A 20632-nucleotide genomic window follows, 5' to 3' on the forward strand; every position below is an offset into this window, starting at 1 on the left:
TCTTTTTTTCCTCAATCATTCTTTTATCTTTTATCTTTTATCTTTTATCTTTTATCTTTTATCTTTTATCTTTTTTCTTTTATCTTTTATCTTTTTTCTTTTTTCTTTTTTCTTTTTTGTTTTTTCTTTTTTGTTTTATCTTTTTTCTTTTTTGTTTTATCTTTTATCTTTTTTCTTCTTTCTTCTTTCTTCTCTCTTCTTTTCTTTCTTTTTCCAAATTTTTTTTCCTCTTTGCATATGTTTTGATTAACAATATATGATGTCCTCAGCTAGGATTATATTTTTCTTGAAATGGCTAAAATTTCGATGTAGTATATATGAACATATATACACGTATATATATGAACATATATATATTTATATATACATATATGTGGAACACATGTACGTTTTACATACAAATCTATATATGGATAATGATACACATAATCTATTCTTCTGTGCTGAAAAGTTATGTTAAGAGATCCGTCAACGTCCCTTAATATTGTACCGTTAATGAAATAAACAGGAGTATCAAAGCTGTGTTTCGCTGATTGAATGTGTTATTTGATATATGTAAAACAAAAAAAAAAAAAAAAAAAAAAAATTACAAAGGAAAAGAAAAAAAATAAAAATAAAAATAAAAATGTATAAAATAGAAAGAAAGAAAGAAAAACAAAACACATGTTAAGTGCATATATGATGCTATTACATATTTTGCTTTTTCTTGTATAACACTATGTACACTCATGCACCTCTTTCAGATTATTTTCAAATATATAAAATTGTGTTATTTACCGACAAAAAAAAAAAAAAATATAAAAATACAAAATAAAACATATGTATAGCTTTAATTTCACAGAAGTTAGTGTTAACTAACTTTTTTTTTTGTGTAAGCACAATATTTTGTAAGTAAAAATGTATATCGATAAATTTTTGCAGTTAAATAAAAGCCCTTATTATTATAAAGTAAACAGTATGGTTATTCATCATTTATCATTCGTCATTCCTTTTTTCATTTTTTTATTAACTGTTTTAATTTTGTAGCCTTCTTAATTTTTAAATGAACTTCTTTCTTTATTATTATTATTTTTTTTTTTTTTTCATAAGAAAAAAAGAATACTTAATTAAAAAAAGCACTAAAAAGGAGCATACGTATTTCTAAGTATTTCCATGCATTGGGAAAATACGAAATAATAGGTGTAAATTCTTTTTCATTTGAGCAAAGGAAAAATTTAAGGAAATTATGAAATTTATGTTTAACGGATATTTCAAAATTGAAGATTATTTTGATGCAATTGTTTGTTTGTTTGTTTGTTTAATTTCCATATTAGATAGCGATTATTCTTTTGCCGTAGCGTAACTCGTGGAGGAAACAAAATAATTAAGAAAAAAAGGCTTTCAAACGTGGGCATCACATGAAATATAAGTATACATGTACACATTTGTGTACATATGTGTTTGCGCATATTTATAAGCACACGCCTTATCCGCAAAAGTCGTGCGTTCATCTTTTATTCATTTTTCGCACCTTTGTTCATGGTTCACCTGACCTGTTCATAATATTTATTCCTTGTTCATATATTTTTTTAGTGAACAAAATACAAAAACAGTCTCCAACAAAATTGTTGCATTCATGCGTATAACATTGTGCACACAATTTATTTCTTTAGTAATAGAAAAATATATTCTTTTAAATTGAAAAAGGATTTGAATGATAATTGTCTATGTCTATTTTGTAGTTCATTTTTTGAAAAAAATTGTTTTTGTACCCCCGATGGCAAAATAATGTAGCATTTCGACAGGAGTATTAAGCAGTACGTGTTATTTTTATGCCAAATATTTATGGCTCATTTTTATGCTAATCTATTGAGTATAGCACAGTGGGTAAATCGAAGCAAACACAGGCGTTTACTATAAAATTGCAATCGTATTGATTGACACATAACAGGTTACGATATCTGTGTGGGTAAATATTACATATTTCCGCAGCTGCTATTGGCATGCATTAGCTCCTCCCCTTCTTACTTCTTTCTTTTCTTTATAAATTTCGAATATGTAAATTTGGGGAAAAGTCTTTTTTCTTTATTGAGAAAAAGGAAAAAATGTACAAGCCTATCTTGTTAAAGCTATTCCACTTATTTTGTGTTGTTTGATTACTCGTACAATACGTTAAAAGGGAATAGTAATTTATTTTTCATTTTATTTATTTTTTTTTTTGAAAAGGAGATATTTAAAAATTAAATTGTATAATATACGTTTTATAATAACAACAGCCTGTACATGTTATACATTTTATATATTTATTAATTCGACAATATAATAACATGCAATATTGCGTTTTTAAAATTATAAACTTAATTTTTGTGTGTTAATTTATTCTTTAAAAAAAAAAGTTAGCACTGTTAGTTTAAGAGTCTTTCTAATTGTTTCACACAGAAATGTATTTTGTCAGGTGCATTTCCACATTTTCGTTAGTAGTGCTAGGCATATATACACACACATATATACATACATATATATATATATATATATATATATATACCACAATGCGTAAGCTATGCTTTCAGAAAAGAAGTGGACGGGCCAGAAGTTTTGGAGGGGTAACAACAAACTCTATTTCACCCTTTTTCTTATTTTTAAAATAATTTATGCTTATACTTCTATACTAATGGTGTGTTTTTTTTTTTTTTTTTTTTTTTTTTTTACTTTGCTAGGTAACTACCTTATACTGGCTCTGCATTTTTTTCGTTGTTTTGTTTTTCTCTCCATTTATATGTACATGTATATTTTATTACTTCATTACTACATTACTACATTACTACATTACTTCGTTAACTTGTAATTTTTTTTTTTTTTTTTCCCCTTTCACGGCAATCAAGTTTTACAGCAATTTATTCACATCAGAAAAAAAAAAAAATAATAAAATAAAAAAATAATAATAGCGAAAATAATGATAGTAGTTACATATGTAACATTTATGTATTATTAAATTTATTAATATGAAGTAATTTTTTTTTTTTTTTTTTTTTTTTTTTTTTTATATGTAATATTTCTTTCTCATCACTCGCTGCTTCATCGCATCCACTGTATGTTTATCTTTCTGTGTAATTGTTCTTATTTAATTTTTTAACATTTTACTGCATTAATATATTTTTCTTCGAATGCTGATTATGCTTATTTTTACCTGTACATGTACATGCGTAAATAATGTATGTGGGAGTTGCTCATATTTAGGCATATATTTATATAGCAGTTGTACATACAAATATAAATACATATATGTATGTATGTACTTACCCATTTTGTGCGCAAAGTTTATAGTTTACCGATTTGAAATAAAGAGCTACCTCCTACAAAGAGCAGCAGACAGTGCGCATATAAATGTAAAGGATGTTTCTCTTCAAAAGGAAAGAGAGTAACAATCAAGAAGCGGAAAAAAAAAATGCACCAGCAAACAATCCTTTTCAAAATATTCAAAAAGATAGTCTAGACGAAAAGAAAGAAAACAATTCGCAAAATCAAGAAAATTTTAAAAACTCAAGTAAAAATAATCATGAGAAGGAAAAAAATAAAAATACAGAAGAAGAAAAAGAAACAACACACAATTCCATCTATAAAGGGGTAAATAACTCCCTTGCTCAATATATGCAAAATGATATAATTAAAAAAAATGAAAATGTAAAAGGTGCAACGAATACTATGAGTGATGAAGCTACCCCCCTTAACTCTCTTCAAAAAGGTGTGCATAAAAATATTGTGAGAAAAAATATAGAGAGAAAAATTATTAACTTGTACAGCTCATCTAGTTCGGAGGGTGAAGAGGAAGCAAAGGAAGAAGCAAAGGAAGAAGCAAACGAAGAAGCAAAGGAAGAAGAATCAAAGGCAGACATAGAAGCAACAGCAGTTGAAGGACGTTTTAATGAAGGCAAAAAGAACAAATTCGGAGGGGCACAAAATGAAACGAGCTTTAGCACTGTTAGAAGTAACAACATAGGAGTAGGAAAACAAAATGAAGGTAAAAAAATTTTTGCTAACATAACGAGTGAAGGTGAAAAATTAGTCTTTTTAACGAAAAAGGTTAGAGAAGAGAATAGAAAAAAGCTAGAAAGGAAAAATGAAATAATTGATGATACAAGTCGGGATTTACCTGGAAATTCTGTTTATAGAAGGGATGACAAGAGAACAAACTCATTGGATGTTAGACAACACCGGATCAAGAGGAGGACAGAAAGAGGTGGAGATGGAAGAAGGGATGATGTTGCAGAAAATGAGAAAAAGAGAAAAACCACAAGCGTAGGGGAAAGTGAACACAGCGATGAAAGTGAAGAGAATGAGGAGGGTGAGGAAGGCGAAAAGGGGGGAAGAAGGGAACACCCTAGCGGGAGGGACAAAAAGGGGGATGGATTGAATAATAACAGTTATGATAACAGTTATTACAGTAAGAGGGAAAAGGAGAGGGATAAGAACAGGGATATGGATAAGGACTGGGAGGAGGGAAAGAGGCTTTCGAAAGATGATAACGGAATAGATCGAGCAGATTACACATACATGTACGCCAAACCCGAATCTCACCTGGCCGAATTGAACATGCTTCATGTGAGCAGCATGGAGAAGGAGGAAACACTGAAAGAGAAGGAACTGGAAATAATAAAACAACAATATTTAGGATTAAACAAGAAGAAGAAAAAAATGCAAAAACCATCTGAGAAATTTCGAAATATATTTAACTTCGAATGGGATCAAGCAGAAGACACATCGAAAAATGATAGCAACCCGTTATACCAAAACAGGTTAGAACCACAGTTACTATTTGGGAGAGGATATATAGCAGGTATAGATATAAGAGAACAAAGAAAGAAGAATAATTTTTATGATAAACTAGTTCAAAATAGAATAAATTTAAGTCTAAAAAAAAATACAGAATGTATAAATTATAGTCAAAGAAAAGAATATATCAGTAGTAGTACCAATAAGTCAATAATGGTTAACAGTTTAACAAGTAATAACTCATTATGTAAAAATAAAAGTGGACAATTTATTTATGAACCCAAAGTTAATAATATAATAAAAGATATACATCATAAACACTGGAGTGAAAAAAGTAGGGAAGAAATGACTGACAGAGATTGGCGTATTTTTAGAGAAGATAATGAAATATATATTAAAGGAGGAGTTGTACCACCACCTATTAGAAAATGGGAAGAATCTAACTTATCGACAGATTTATTAAAAGCAATTAAAAAAGCAAAATATGAAAAACCTACACCAATTCAAATGCAAGCTATTCCAATCGCATTAGATATGAGAGATCTAATTGGTATAGCAGAAACAGGTTCAGGTAAAACTGCAGCTTTTGTTTTGCCTATGTTATCTTATGTTAAACAGTTACCACCATTAACATATGAAACTTCACAAGATGGTCCATATGCTCTTGTTATTGCACCATCAAGAGAGTTGGCTATACAAATATATGAAGAAACAAATAAATTTGCTTCTTACTGTTCATGTAGAACTGTAGCTGTTGTAGGAGGAAGAAATGCCGAATCACAAGCTTTCGAATTAAGAAGAGGAGTAGAAATTGTTATTGGTACACCAGGTAGATTACAAGACTGTCTAGAAAAAGCATACACAGTATTGAATCAATGTAATTATGTTATACTTGATGAAGCTGATCGTATGATGGATATGGGTTTTGAAGATACTGTTCATTTCATTCTTGATAAAATACCGACTACTAATTTAAAATCGGAAGATGATGCTTTAGCATTACAAGAAGAAATGATGACTAAGGCTGGACATAGATTATATAGATTAACTCAAATGTTTTCTGCTACTATGCCTCCATCTGTAGAAAGGTTATCAAGAAAATATTTGAGAGCACCAGCATATATTTCCATTGGTGACCCTGGTGCAGGTAAAAGATCCATAGAACAAAAATTAGAATTCATTACTGAAGGTAAGAAAAAACAGAAATTACAAGAGCTGTTAGAAATATATGAACCACCAATTATTGTTTTTGTTAATCAGAAAAAAGTGGCTGATATTATTGCAAAGTCTATAAGTAGAATGAAATTCAGAGCAGTAGCTTTACATGGTGGGAAGGCACAAGAAATAAGAGAACAAACTTTAAATGCTTTTAAAAATGCAGATTTCGACATTTTAGTAGCTACAGATGTTGCTGGAAGAGGTATAGATGTACATGGGGTTAAACTAGTTATTAATTTTGATATGCCAAAAGATATTGAATCATATACTCATAGAATTGGTCGTACAGGTAGAGCTGGCATGAAGGGACTTGCCATTTCTTTTGTCACAGAGCACGATACGCATCTTTTTTACGATTTGAAGCAATTCCTCTTATCTTCCAACAATATTGTACCCCTAGAGTTAGCCAACAACCCCGCCACCAAGGTTAAGCCGGGGACCGTTATGCAAACGCCAAAGAAAAATCAAATTCTGTACAAAAATTGAGCGCAGGGGAAATAGATTTAATAAAAAAGAGTCATTATGTTTATGCTTATCTTTTTTTTTTTTTTTTTTTTTTCTTTTTTGGCTAACCGAGGTGCGTGCACACACTTACACATACATACAGGAGTACATATGTATCTCCTGGCACATCATTGAAAAAAATATGGGAGGCTTCAACATGTACAGTAAGTGCTCAATAAATCAAAGAACTAAGTTATGTGAGGGAGCACGAGAAACAGATTGCAACTGAAATAAAAATTTTGGAAGCACGTTCGATTAATCTTTCCCCAGTCGTTGTGCTCACGTAATCGTGTTCTTATCCGCTCGTCTTATCAGCCACTCGTTTGTTATCTTTTTGCTGTATTATTCCAATTTCCGTTTTATTTGCACCTCCCTCACTCCAATTAATTATTACATGTTTGTTATTTAATGAATTTTTTTTTTCATTTTTTTAAACTTGTGTTTGTTAATTAATTTAAGCGAATTTCAAAATAAAAAAAAAAATTATGCTTTTTTTTTTTTTTTTTTTTTTTGATGTAATTTATGTTTCATATTATTTTGAGCATGGGTCTTATTTGTCAGAAATATAATTGTAGCATGGTTGTAATGCTGTTATAATGTATGATCCCTTTTTAACTACTCTCCAACATTTTATTTTTTATTCTTTGGTACCATAATTGTCCTTTTCCTGCATTTTATTATTTTATTATTTTATTATTTTATTGTTTTACTGTTTTACTGTTTTATTGTTTTACTGCTTTGCCGTTTAGCCACTCTGCCGCTTAGCCATTTTGCCGCTTTACTGTTTTATAATTTTATTATTATTATTATTATTATTATTATTATTATTATTATTATTATTATTATTATTATTATTATTTTTTTTTTTTTTTTTTTTTTTTTTTAATTACTTGTTCTTAAGACTCCCATACATATAAACAATAATGCGAACGACATATCCACATTTTTGGGTAAGGAAAATCAAGTCAGTAATGAAAACACTCACGCATGTACCTTTCCACATTTTATTTTTTAAGAAGCACCAATATAATATTAGTAGTTATTTGCAATTTTTTGAATTTATAAAAAAAAGACTATTACTTTACCCTACACATGCATACAGAGTTAAAAGAAAAAAAAAAAAAAAAAAAAAATTTAAGAATATGCATACCTTTTCGCGTCATTTTCGAATTCAAAAAATATTCATTGAAATAAAAAATCACATTTGAAAATTTTTTTTTTTTTTTTTCTAGTATGATCAAGTCATGTGTGCATGCAAAAAAAAAAAAAAAAAAAAAAAATGTAGGCTGCACAAGACAGAAAAAAACAATATGTAGCAAAATAAAACGAAATAAAATAAGATAAAGTAGAATAAGGGCAGAGTAGTACTCTATAGACACTCAAAACATTTTAGAAGGCTAGCTGTGGTATTTTATTCATGCTTTTCCCTATCCGTGAAGGTGTCCAGTAAATAAAAGAACCATATATATATATATATATATATATATATATGTGTGTGTGTGTGTGTGTGTGTATGCAGTTGACCACGAGAGAATTACTTGGGCGTGAATTTTTTTTTTTTTTTTTTACTTGACTCGTTCATAAATTTTATGAAAGTTTTGCATAATCTGAGAATAAAGCAAGGAAAAATGGAGGACTACCAAGTTGAAGCAGATGTACCGAGAACTGATAAAAATTACATAATATATTTGCCAATAGTATTAGATCAGATGATAAAAATGAGTAAAGGGGAGGGCAAAATTACAAGCTTTCATGCTTCTAAAGCACCAGATATATCTGTTAAAAATTATATCGAACGAATAGGAAAATATATAGGATGTAGTAACGAATGTTTTGTTTTATTAATAATATATTTAGACAGAATAATTAAAATACATAAAGATATTACTTTATCATTGTTATGTATACATAGGTTAATTATAACTGCAGTGATGATATCAGCCAAATTCTTTGACGATTTATATTATTCTAATTCCTTTTATGCAAAAGTTGGAGGAGTTACAACAAAAGAGTTAAATAAATTGGAAGTTTATTTTTTAAATCTCCTTGATTATAAATTATATGTGTCATCAGAAGAATATGATTTTTACAGAAAATATATTACCTTAGCTGTTCAGAAATTTTTAAATAGAACAAAAATAAAAAAAAAAAAAAATGTTTCAGTTGTCAAACCTTATAATTTATTTAATTATAATAATGCTACTAACAAAACAAACATCATGTTCCTAAAAAATCAAGACTCCATGATGTACGATAGCAGCAAGATTTTTGCCTCTGCGCAGGACAAGAAAAAGAATTACAGAAAATGAGGAAACCACATAAATTGAGGAAATTGCAGTAAATGAGGAAACCACATAAATTGAGGAAATTGCAGTAAATGAGGAAACCACATAAATTGAGGAAATTGCAGTAAATGAGGAAACCACATAAATTGAGGAAATTGCAGTAAATGAGGAAACCACATAAATTGAGGAAATTGCAGTAAATGGGGAAACCACATAAATTGAGGAAATTGCAATAAATGAGGAAACTACATAAATTGAGGAAATTGCAGTAAATGAGGAAACTACATAAATTGATGAAATTGCAATAAATGAGGAAACTACATAAATTGAGGAAATTGCAGTAAATGAGGAAACTACATAAATTGATGAAATTGCAATAAATGAGGAAACTACATAAATTGAGGAAAATGCAGTAAATGAGGAAACTACATAAATTGATGAAATTGCAGTAAATGAGGAAACTACATATATTGCGGAAATTACAAAATCTGAAGAAACGACAAAAATTAAAGAAACGACAAAAATTGAAGAAATGGTAAAAATAAACGAAACGGTAAAAATAAACGAAATGGTAAAAATAAACGAAACGGTAAAAATAAACGAAATGGTAAAAATAAACGAAACGGTAAAAATAAACGAAACGGTAAAAATAAACGAAATGGTAAAAATAAACGAAATGGTAAAAATTATAAAAATTTTAAAATGAATGATTACTCACTGCGTTTGTTGCCTTACCAAGGCATCCTTTTTCTCATGTGAATAAATAAATATGAGCAAAAAAAAAAAAAAAAAAAAATATAAAGCATAGTACATAATGTATAGTACTTAGAACATACTACATAGCATATAAGACAAGTTACAATAAAATAAACGAACTTATTACATGGGACCACCACATAAGAAGTCCATACCCCCAGCAGCTTCAGCACAGATATATCTCGTCACAAATGGAATAGGAAAATATATATATGCGTATGCTACACACCCATAGAATTACATAAATGCCAAATCTTTTCAAACTTTGAGCACACATATACATATACATATATATATATATATATATACCCATAAACATATATTTATGTACCACTTGCTACCCACCATAACTCCGTATTTCACTCGAGCACTTTCCCTTTTATGAAACTTGTTTCATTCCTTTTACATTCCTTTAGTATTCCCTTTTTTTTTTCAAAAATGATACATATTAATATGGAGATATTAGTGCAATAAACTATGTTCAGAGTAACTTACATATAAATTGTATATCAACAGTAATGTAAAAAAAAAAAAAATTGTATCAAAAAATGTTTTCCGGAGGAAATTAAAAAATAATTTGAACTTTTAATTGATTGTTTTCTTTTTTCTTTTTTCTTTTTTCTTTTTTCTTTTTTTTTTTTCTCATTTCTTTTTCGCTTTTCACATTTTCTTCATTTTTTTTTCTTTTTTTTATAAAAGGTTTATACATATACTAATAAGCTTAATACGTGTACAGTTGCACTAGTACTTAATTAAAGTAAAACAGTAAGAGCAATTTTTTTTTTTTTTTTTGTTAAATAGTTGTGCATTAATGTGTGAATGCTAATGTAGTTCTTTCTGCAAATCGTTTTGAATTAGCTATCAAAAAAAAAAAAAAAAAATATATATAAATGTATGTATATATATTAAAAAAAGGAACCTACTCGTATTCATATTATTGTAACAGAATATAATACGACAAACTTGCGCAGTGGGCATATATATGTTTACATGTGTACAATGGGTAATGCATTCATATATATATATATACATATATGTAAATATATAACTACTTATATATGCATGTACACGTTTTAATTGTTTTTTAAAAAAATAGTGAAACTTCTAGCTTATAATAACTAGTTCTTAAGAAAAACTTAAACAAATTTATTCATACAAGGTAGGTAAGCTTTTTGCGATAAAAACAACGAAAGTGTTTGAGCTTGTTAGCACGTATGTACGTGTATATATATATGCTTATGTATGTACATGGGTAGTATATTCACATGTACACTTTTTTTATTTGTGGCAATAACGAGTTCCTCTCATAAATATAAAATTTCACACAATTAGTAGTTCATTTTTTGCCGAGTTATATTTTTAAAGAACGATGGAGTTATTAACGATAAATCAGAATTCAACAGATAACAAGTCAGAAGGAAATGAAAATATAATAAAACATGGTCGATCTTTTAAAAGATGGTATCCGTATATTGATAATGGAGGGTAAAAAAGGAAAAAAAAAAAAAATAATAATAAAAAAATAATAATGATAATGATAATAATAATAATGATAATAATGATAATGATAATAATGATAATAATGATAATAATGATAATAATGATAATAATGATAATAATGATAATAATGATAATAGCAGTGACAAGAATAATACTACAAATGTGAACACATTTTAAAACATGTTAAGAAAAATACAAATAAATAAAACTTTTAATAAAACAAATGTCCAAATTGGTTATTCCATTATGAACAAAAATCTTGTAGCTTTTAATTTTTTTTTTTTTTTCTTGCCATATTTTGTGGTGTATTTTATTAAATAGTATTACTAGTCTGCACTCAGTTATTTGCATTAATTTTCCCCTTTTTTTATTTCTCATTTTTTAATAGAACTGTTATCGGGTTAGCCGGTAAGGATTATGTTATTTTGGCAGCAGACACCCGTTTGTCATTATCCTATTCTATATATACAAGATATTGCCCCAAGATATCGAAATTGTAAGGCAGCGTATTAATTTTTTTTTTTTTTTTCTATTTTTTTTGCCTATATCACATATTAGACGATTATATTTTGTGTGTACTTTGTTTTGTGCACCTTTTATATTTGCGCTTGTTTGTTTTTTTTTTTTTTTTTTTTTTTTTTTCTTAGAACTGATAAGTGTATCATCGGTTCGTCAGGGATGCAGTCAGACATAAAGACCCTTCACGCTTTATTACAAGTAAGGCAGACGAAAAAAATAAGAAGCTCTCCATTTTGCATCACTCTTGTGCATAAATGTACATATATGTGTATTTATGTATAAGTATATATATATATATACATATACATCGGCATGCACCTGCATATATACACACATGTATTGCAAATATGCATATATGCAAATAGTTTAGTAAATATATACATATTAAAAAAAATTTTCTCATTATTCCCTTTTTTCCCCTTTTTTTTTTTTGACAGAAAAAAATACAACTATTCGTTTTAGAGCATGCGCATTATCCAGACATTCATGTGATAGCTAGATTGTTGTGCGTAATATTATATAGCAGAAGATTTTTCCCGTATTATACATTTAATTTATTAGCAGGAGTAGATGAAGAGAACAAAGGGGTTTTATATAACTACGATGCTGTTGGGTCATATGGGGAAGTTACTCATTCCTGTGTTGGTAGTGGTGCAGCTCTTATTTTTCCCATATTAGATAACAGAGTAGAGCAAAAAAATCAGCTTATTAAAAATTTTAATTTTAATATGAGGAATGATATTGATTTTGTTAAGGATGCCATAACGTCAGCTACTGAAAGAGATATTTACACTGGAGATCAAACAGAAATATATATTGTCGATAAGTTAGGAATAAATACAACGACATTGGATTTGAAGCAGGATTAGCGTGGTTACCTCTTTTTATGTGTGCACACACACGCGCCAAGGTATACATGCACGTGTTCATGCGAATATTTGCATGTATGAAAGAACATTTGCATTTCTATACATATATATATATACATAGAGTTGCATATATATGCATTTCGTTACATGTCCGTAAGGTATTTGTGTAGAAAAGGAGGAATTACATTTTTTACATATTTCTTTTTTTCCATATATATGGACAGGTAAAATGTAAAAAATTTATTACAACGTATCGTATCCTCGATTGCAAACATTTTAAACTTTTAAAATGAACATGCGTAAACATGCGCACATATATATATACATATATATATGTATACATATGTGTGTACATTTTATACCTTTTAATTTTAATTTTTATTTTTATTTTAACTTTTTTTTTACTTGTTTTTTTTAAAATTATATATATGCATAAAATAAAAAAAAATAAAAAAAAAAAGACCTGACCATATAATATACCCGCTTAAAATGTTCTGCCTCATGTATGTATTCAAAATTTTTCTTTTAATCATCATTACAGAAAAATAAAATTTAAAATAATTTTTGCAATATCGAAATTATAAAAATAAAAAAAAATTGAAATATCGTTTACGGATAGGTGTATAATGGTACTACGTATTCACGTGCATATATGCATATGTATATGTATGCATATGTAAGTATATATACTGTATATATGCTGTATATATGCTGTATATATATAATCATGTATATAATGCGTTTATGCAATATTTTAACAAAGCGCTTGTGATCACTTCACTTTCGTTGAATTAAAATTTTTTCATTACGTATGTGGTGCTGAACATGCAAAAAAAAAAAAAAATAATAATAAGATAAAATAAAATAATTCTAAAAAAGTAAAAGTTAAAATAATTGTAAAAATACAAAATAAAACAAAACAAAACAAAAGCAAGGAGATGAAGCGCAAATGTGCAATTTTACTTAGAGGTTTACATACCGTTTTCCTTTAATGAACTACACTGCCATTTTATGGATATATTATTAAGCTTCTTCCCATTATTCCTAACAAGTGAGAACATTATTAACGTACTTTTAATAAATAAAATCCTTCTGTCAAATAAGTTCAAATTATACAAAAGGTGGACTCACTTTTTTTGGACATTTTATAATATATACGTATCAAAACTTGCATATGAACACTTACATATGAACACTTACATATGAACACTTATATATATACACGTACTCATAGAAATATACATGTTATATACATATGTGTGTAAATTTCCCTTTTAAGTGCAAAATGAATCATTCAAAGACGCTAATTTTAAATGCAAAAACCCCCATGCTTAGAAATAGCTATGTTAATGTGTTAAACAGATTTTATATCAGAAATCATTTCACTACAGACAGTGATCATAAAAATAAAGGACCCGGCAAAAGTGGAAAATATGAAAATGTTAAAGAAAAAAAGCCAAATGGTCTACAAATTGATTGCGAAATAAAAAGTCCATTAAAAGAATTTTTAAATGCAAACACTGCCTCGAGAGTTTTTGTTTTAAAATATGCCTGGAAATATATCAAGGACAATAATTTGCAAAATCCAAACATGAAAAGAAAAATTATACCCGATGAAAAATTAAAGCAAATACTGGAAAAGGATGAAGTGGATATGCTTGAAGTTCCTAAACTATTGTTTAAACATATGGCATCCATTCGAAAAGATTAAAAAAATGTTCACAAGTGAACAAAAAGTCAGAAAAAATGCGCAAAAATGAGAAAAAAATAAAAACACCTGAACAAGTCATATTTTTTATTTTTTAACCTACTTGTTTTCTTCAAACTTTTTTGTAAACACATTTTTTCAAATTTTATATTTTCCTTTCTTTCGCGTTATTTTTTCGTTGAATATTTTAAAATTGCATTTTCAATAATATGTCATTATTTTCAAAATTTGATTCGAATGAACATGTTTATGTTTACACATATCCTTATTCGTAATTCAAACGAAGGTGTTTGTAGTGTATATAGTAATATAGGCTTACAACTTTATATTTTGCACATATTTAAGTAGACAACTATAAATGAAACCCAACTGCCAATGTACGTTTCGCGTGTAGGTGCGTACGTGTTGGGGTATGTATACATACATATATACATATACGTATATGTATATATTATATATATGTATATATTATATATATATATATATATATATAGGCCGCATATACCTACATGTACATTTAAGTACGCTTAATGTAGTTTTGTGTAAGCCCATTTGCATGTATACATATTCTTGCACGTGTTGAAGTTAAATATTGATCTGATGTTTACGTATTGTTGATGCATACGATATGAAAGGATATCTAGGAAACTTCTCTATATTGCGTTTGTAAATTTTCTTAATTTGTTTATCTTCCTTTTTTATTTGCAAAACAGTGTAAAGGAAAATTTCACTAATCCTTTTTTTACTAGCCATATAACTATGCCCCCAAATTCCAAAAAAAAAAGAGAAAAAAATTTATGAACAACTTAGCAAAATTTTTTTTAAAATTTTATGATGATGTACCATTTTTTTGTTAAAATATATAATTATACATTATATGAAGTTATACTTGCTATTTATTTAAAAATATATAATTTTTTGATAAATATAGAAGCGAATGATATAAACAGGAACAATACGACGGAGGAGACATAATTTTAAGGAAAATAAGAGAAAGAAGATGGGAGAGACAAAAGAAAATAAAGGAAAGAAAATAGAGGAAATGAAATTTAATAAAATATCAAAACTTGTATGTACGGCATAAAATATAGAAAACATCCAAGGGAATGTCAGTAACTTAATTTTTTTTGTTTCGATAAAAACTAAAAATGCGTTTTAAATTTTAAAATGATTAAAAAATTATGCACACATAATTTAAAAATAGAAACCAAAAAAAAAGTAGAAACAGTTTAAGTGGTATATAAAATTATAGACAAGGGTTATAACAGCTCACTATAATATTATACACATAAAAAAATAAAATGTACAAGGTTTTACTGTACATATATTATGTATGTCCATATAAACATATATTCATACATGCATATATCCATGTATCCCCATATTTGCCTTATTTAGCATAATTCACTTTATATAAAAACATATTAATAAAATCTATTGTGTTCAAACCGCTAAACATAAACGTATGGTCGCTGATTGAAATTGAAATGACGGTAAAACCAAGTGCTCTCAATAATCTTTTCTTAAATAATGTGTTTGGTTTATAAACAATCAATTTTCCTTTTTGCAAAAAATGGCTGGGTCCATCTATTTCGATAACAATCTATAGAAAACGGAAAAAAAGTATAAGTAAAATTATACTTAATTAGTAAAATTCTGCATGTAATGCGCTACAATATAACCTGGAACTAGTTATATTTTTGCAAAGCAAGGGCATAAAAATATGAGCAAGGTAAGACGTAAACGTGCATAGGTGTAGGAGTGCATAACTGCAAACATGCATAACTGCAAACATGCATAACTGCGAACATGCATAACTGCGAACATGCATAACTGCGAACGTGTTAACGCGTAACGCGTGCCGAATAAAGTACCTTTCCGTGGGGTATATACACATCAACAAGAATTGAATCTAAAATGAAATGCTCATTATAATGAAAGATGCACAAGTGTTTTAAGTCGTTCGATATTTTTTTATGTACAGATGACGATATTAAATTTTTTTCTTCTTTCCTTTGATTTCTAGCTAATTGTTTTTTCCATATATTCAAAGTTATCATAGGGACTTTAACATATTTTTCAAAAATATATTGAATTTTTTTTTTTATAATAAGATTATTTTTCATATAATTATTTCCTACATATTGATCATTTTTAAATAATTTTTTTAAACTACTTTCTTCATTTTTTAATAAATAAAGACAGTATGAAAAGGCAGCTTGATATAACTGGGATTGGTGTAATTGTGATATGAAAAATTGTAATTTACTTGAATTCTTTTTCTTACCATATCTTATAAATCTTTTATTACATTCATATAAACCATTTTCAAATACATATTTTGAAAATACATTTAATATTGAAAGACTCCATAATATATTAGCAATAGATTGTATTTCGCATCTCATCCATTTTATATTTTTTTCTTTCAATTGTGATTCGAATATTTGTAATAATATTATAACGATTTGTTTTTTATTAATTATATTATATACATTCGTTCCTCCACTAATCAGATCGTTCATAAATTTTACACAGTTCGAACTGTTCGTTTTACTTGTATTCACCAAATTATTTTGAACATCTCGTAATAATGCATTACTATATAGATTATTGTTAACAGCATGACCAATTCTCTTATTTACGTATTTTATGGCATCCTTATGTTGTTCTTCCTCGTTTCTTTTTATAATTTTTTCTTCTTTCTCATTAGCTTCACATAACATATCTTTTGCTGGAGCATAATTTGTTGAACTGTATTCTCCTTTCACGCTGCTCACCACAATATTATGCGCACAATTAGTATTATTCGTCCTATTATAGCTATCAAAATTATTATGACTATTATAACTATCATAATTATTATGACTATTATAACTATCATAATTATTATGACTATTATAACTATTGGTAATATCAATATTATTATTATCTCTGGGTACATTGACTTTCTTAACATTTCTATTTGTGCATATTGTATTGTTACTGCTACTTGTGCTACTACTACCACTACTCCTTTTCGATGGAGATAGCAATTTATTCCTATTTTTGCCCTTATTATATATATCTAAGTCGACATCCATACCATATTTAACGACTTCCTTTTCCATTTGAACACCATACTGTTCTTGATCTAAATGAGCCTTTAGTGGAAAAACATATGTATCCTTAATAATATGAACATATGGTTTATAATCGAAGAAGAAATTCGATTTATTAACTCTAAAATCTTCATCTCGTTTTTGTAAAAATACTGTGCCTTTTTCGCAGTCCGTGTTCCTCGAGTTAAGCAAAAAGTAAAAAACCGGATCACCCTCCTGCTTGAAATATTCCACAATGTCTCCACCACTGCTATCATTACTACCACTACTATCATTACTACCACTACTATCATTACTACCACTACTATCATTACTACCACTACTATCATTACTACCACTACTATCATTACTACCACTACTATCATTACTACCACTGCCAACTGTGCTAACACTGCTGAAACCACCCTTTGGAGGATGAGTGCCTTTGGAATCACTCTCCCACAAATAATAAACGTAATAGTTCAATAAGCGATGATCGGTATAAACATCGTTGTATAGACCCAATCCAACGTTGGCACATGACCAGAAGATGTTTGACCAAACGCGCATTGTTATCTTTTCCTTTTCGTTCATAATTTTTTTTAAAGAATACATTAAAAAATTTTCAAAAAGTAAAAAGAAAACATACTTCTTTTCATTCGCCCTATCATCATGTACCAAATTGTTAACACTAACATTTGCATGACTGTCATATGTATGATCAAAATGGGTGAAGCTGTTTTTAAATAAATTTTTATCTAACTGTTTGTCTATCTGTTTGGGCATCTCTTCATCTGCATCTTCATCTGCATCTTCTTCTGCATCTTCTTCTGCATCTTCATCTGCATCTCCATCTTTGCACTTCGCACCCAATTTATGTATTGTTAAGTAGTCCTCCTTAATGTTATACTTTTCTAAATGCATATTCTTAACAGCGTTCAGAATATTTTTATTAACACAGTCAGAAGCAAATAAGGATAAGCTATACAACACAGTTGCTATATCCTTTAGTACAAATTTATCGAATATTTTTAATGCATAATTATACAGCATAATTAGTAAATCATAATTACAGTAATTCGAAACAGCAAAAGCCCAAATGATATTACTAAATTCTTGTGTCTTAAGTTTATTCTCACTTATATATTTTTCTATACATTTATATAATAATATAAATTCTTCATTCGTTTTAATTAAATCATTTTTAGTTGCACTGAAAGACCATATAGTAATTGATACCTCCTGCGGCTTATAGTTATTTAAGTTTTCAAAAAATTGCTTTTTTATATAACTCCAAACATCCATATCATTGTTTGATAAAATTGCTGATGCCCATGCTATGTTTGCTACATGCTTAGGAGTCATCATTGAATTTTGCATTAAATTTTTTTTCAATTTTTGGTACATTGTTCTGTATATATCTATGTTACACAGACTGATGTGGTTACTGTACATCAGCTCCTTACTCCTTTTATCCTCCAGCAGTGCTGGCCTCAGTTCATGGGGTTGTTGTTTATTCCGTCTCTGTTGCCTTATCTTTTCTTCTACCGCTTCCTTTTGTGCTTCTTCCCCCCCATTGGAAATGGGATACTGCACCAAACGCGTGAACTGCTCATTCACTTTGCTGCCATTCTGAATGGAGTTAAGGGGTTGCTTCGAACCTCCTTGCTCCTCATTGTTCACATTGGCATAATTTTCAAACAAACTAAAGGTCACTGGGTCGAAGCAATTGCCCATTGCATTCTCTTGGTTTGCACTTTCATTTAGGAAGTAGTTTTTATTTTTGACATGCTTGGCTATTCGATGATATGCTGTTACCAAGTTTACTTCATTGAAAATACTCTTTTTTTTTTTTTTCTCCTCTACCCCTACTACGTCTATATCTTGTACTTCTACTGCATCTACATCTACTACGTCTGCATCTACTAAGTCTGCATCTACTAAGTCTGCATCTACTAAGTCTACTACATCTTCTATATCCTTTTCTTTCCCTTCCACTTTTTTAACTTTTTCTTCTCCTACTACTTCATCTTCCTCATTTTTGTGCGCTCTCCCGCAATACTTGTCTAGAATGTTCAGGAGCTCTTCAACGGATAGGGCGTTAACTAATTCTTGGTTTATTTTTATGTTCACACGCGTTGTACTGCTACCACTACTACCACTGCTACCACTACTACCACTGCTACCACTGCTTCCACTTCGACCATTACTGCTACTTCCATTACTATTGCTTTCATAACTGCTAGTACCATCGCTACTACTAGCTGCTTTAAGATTACTACTCTCTCCAACCGGAGAGACGCCCCTCTTTATAAAGGAATAATGTGCCGACTGAAAGACCTGTGTAGCCGCTTCCTTCTCTGTTGATTCGTTATGAATATTATATTTTTCTAAGTCGAAATTCTTTATCTCATTTGTGTTATTCCATGAAGTAAATTTATAATACCTCTTTCTGTTCTTCTTATCATTTTTATTTATTCTTTCTTCTTCATTCACATTTTCATTCAAGTTTGATCTTTCATATACTTGAAGTTTATTTATACTGTTTTCCTTAGTATCTTGAATGTTTATTTCATCTCCTTTGTCCAGTTTTTCATCTATATCGTTGCTACCATCTATTGAGTGTATCTGTTTATAACATTCTATGGATTTATTTATCCCCTTTTTTTTTTTAAAGGATATATTTATGAAGTTAACAACATTACTCTTTTTTTTTTCTTTTTTTTTTTCTCTTTTTTCGTCCTCCCTCGTTACATTATTAAAGTAATTCACTAAATTAAAGCAACTAGCAAATAAAGGGAAGATTTTTTTTTTATCTTTAAAATTTATTTTATTTCTTTTTTTTTTATTTGTATTGTTTCTATGCTGCTTATTATAAAATCCCTTTGTTTTTTTCTCATGTACAAAAAACAAATTATTTCTTCTGAACATACAGGTGTTATAATTTTTATGTAAACAATTAGCTTGTTTTATATAATACGAATTAACAAATAAAAAAGGAAGTACCAACAATGCTATTATTACCTTATTATAATACTTGTTCCTTAATTGCATATATTCCGACATATCCTTTTATCGCTGCCTCATCAAAATATTACTGTAAGTCATTTTTCAAACGTATCCTTTTGTACAATTAGGTATAGAACGAGTGGGGAGACAAATGGAAAAGAAGCTCAGCCCAGAAATGCAGGGACAGGCAGAAAAGGAGGAGTCAGGGGAAAAAAAAAAAAAAAAAAAAAAAAAAAAAAAAAAAGAACATATGTACGAACGTACATATACATACATTCCAGTAAATTAATATACTTAAGTATATATAGATGTATGTACGCAAGTACATACGTATGCATACAACATATACTTACGCACAGTTTAATGTGTACATATAGCTTAATATACATATGCTATTCGCGCAATGAAAGAAGCAAAGGAGGTGTGGTCACGCTT

General features: G+C 28.5%; 5 protein-coding genes across 5 annotated transcripts; 4 read left to right on the plus strand and 1 right to left on the minus strand.

The window, feature by feature from the left end:
- Positions 1-3372: 3372 nt before the first annotated feature.
- DDX23 (ATP-dependent RNA helicase DDX23, putative) lies at positions 3373-6453 on the plus strand (the record flags this gene model as incomplete). Its single annotated transcript, XM_029005448.1, has 1 exon — positions 3373-6453. The coding sequence occupies one exon, from the start codon at positions 3373-3375 to the stop codon at positions 6451-6453; it is 3081 nt and encodes a 1026-aa protein (XP_028862036.1).
- A 1646-nt stretch (positions 6454-8099) lies between these two features.
- CYC3 (cyclin, putative) lies at positions 8100-8780 on the plus strand (the record flags this gene model as incomplete). The annotated part of the gene is made up of 1 exon (XM_029005449.1): positions 8100-8780. One exon carries the CDS (start codon positions 8100-8102, stop codon positions 8778-8780), a length of 681 nt encoding a protein of 226 aa, XP_028862037.1.
- Positions 8781-10881: 2101 nt separating this feature from the next.
- On the plus strand, positions 10882-12400 carry PmUG01_10026300 (proteasome subunit beta type-1, putative; the record flags this gene model as incomplete). The annotated part of the gene is made up of 4 exons (XM_029005450.1): positions 10882-10997; positions 11401-11508; positions 11660-11729; positions 11969-12400. 4 exons carry the CDS (start codon positions 10882-10884, stop codon positions 12398-12400), a joined length of 726 nt encoding a protein of 241 aa, XP_028862038.1.
- Positions 12401-13685: 1285 nt separating this feature from the next.
- MDM2 (SWIB/MDM2 domain-containing protein, putative) lies at positions 13686-14111 on the plus strand (the record flags this gene model as incomplete). The annotated part of the gene is made up of 1 exon (XM_029005451.1): positions 13686-14111. One exon carries the CDS (start codon positions 13686-13688, stop codon positions 14109-14111), a length of 426 nt encoding a protein of 141 aa, XP_028862039.1.
- A 1387-nt stretch (positions 14112-15498) lies between these two features.
- PmUG01_10026500 (RAP protein, putative) lies at positions 15499-20242 on the minus strand (the record flags this gene model as incomplete). The annotated part of the gene is made up of 2 exons (XM_029005452.1): positions 15499-15711; positions 15983-20242. 2 exons carry the CDS (start codon positions 20240-20242, stop codon positions 15499-15501), a joined length of 4473 nt encoding a protein of 1490 aa, XP_028862040.1.
- Positions 20243-20632: the final 390 nt, after the last annotated feature.

This window comes from Plasmodium malariae (genome assembly GCF_900090045.1).
Source record: "Plasmodium malariae genome assembly, chromosome: 10".
Lineage (NCBI taxonomy): Eukaryota > Apicomplexa > Aconoidasida > Haemosporida > Plasmodiidae > Plasmodium > Plasmodium malariae.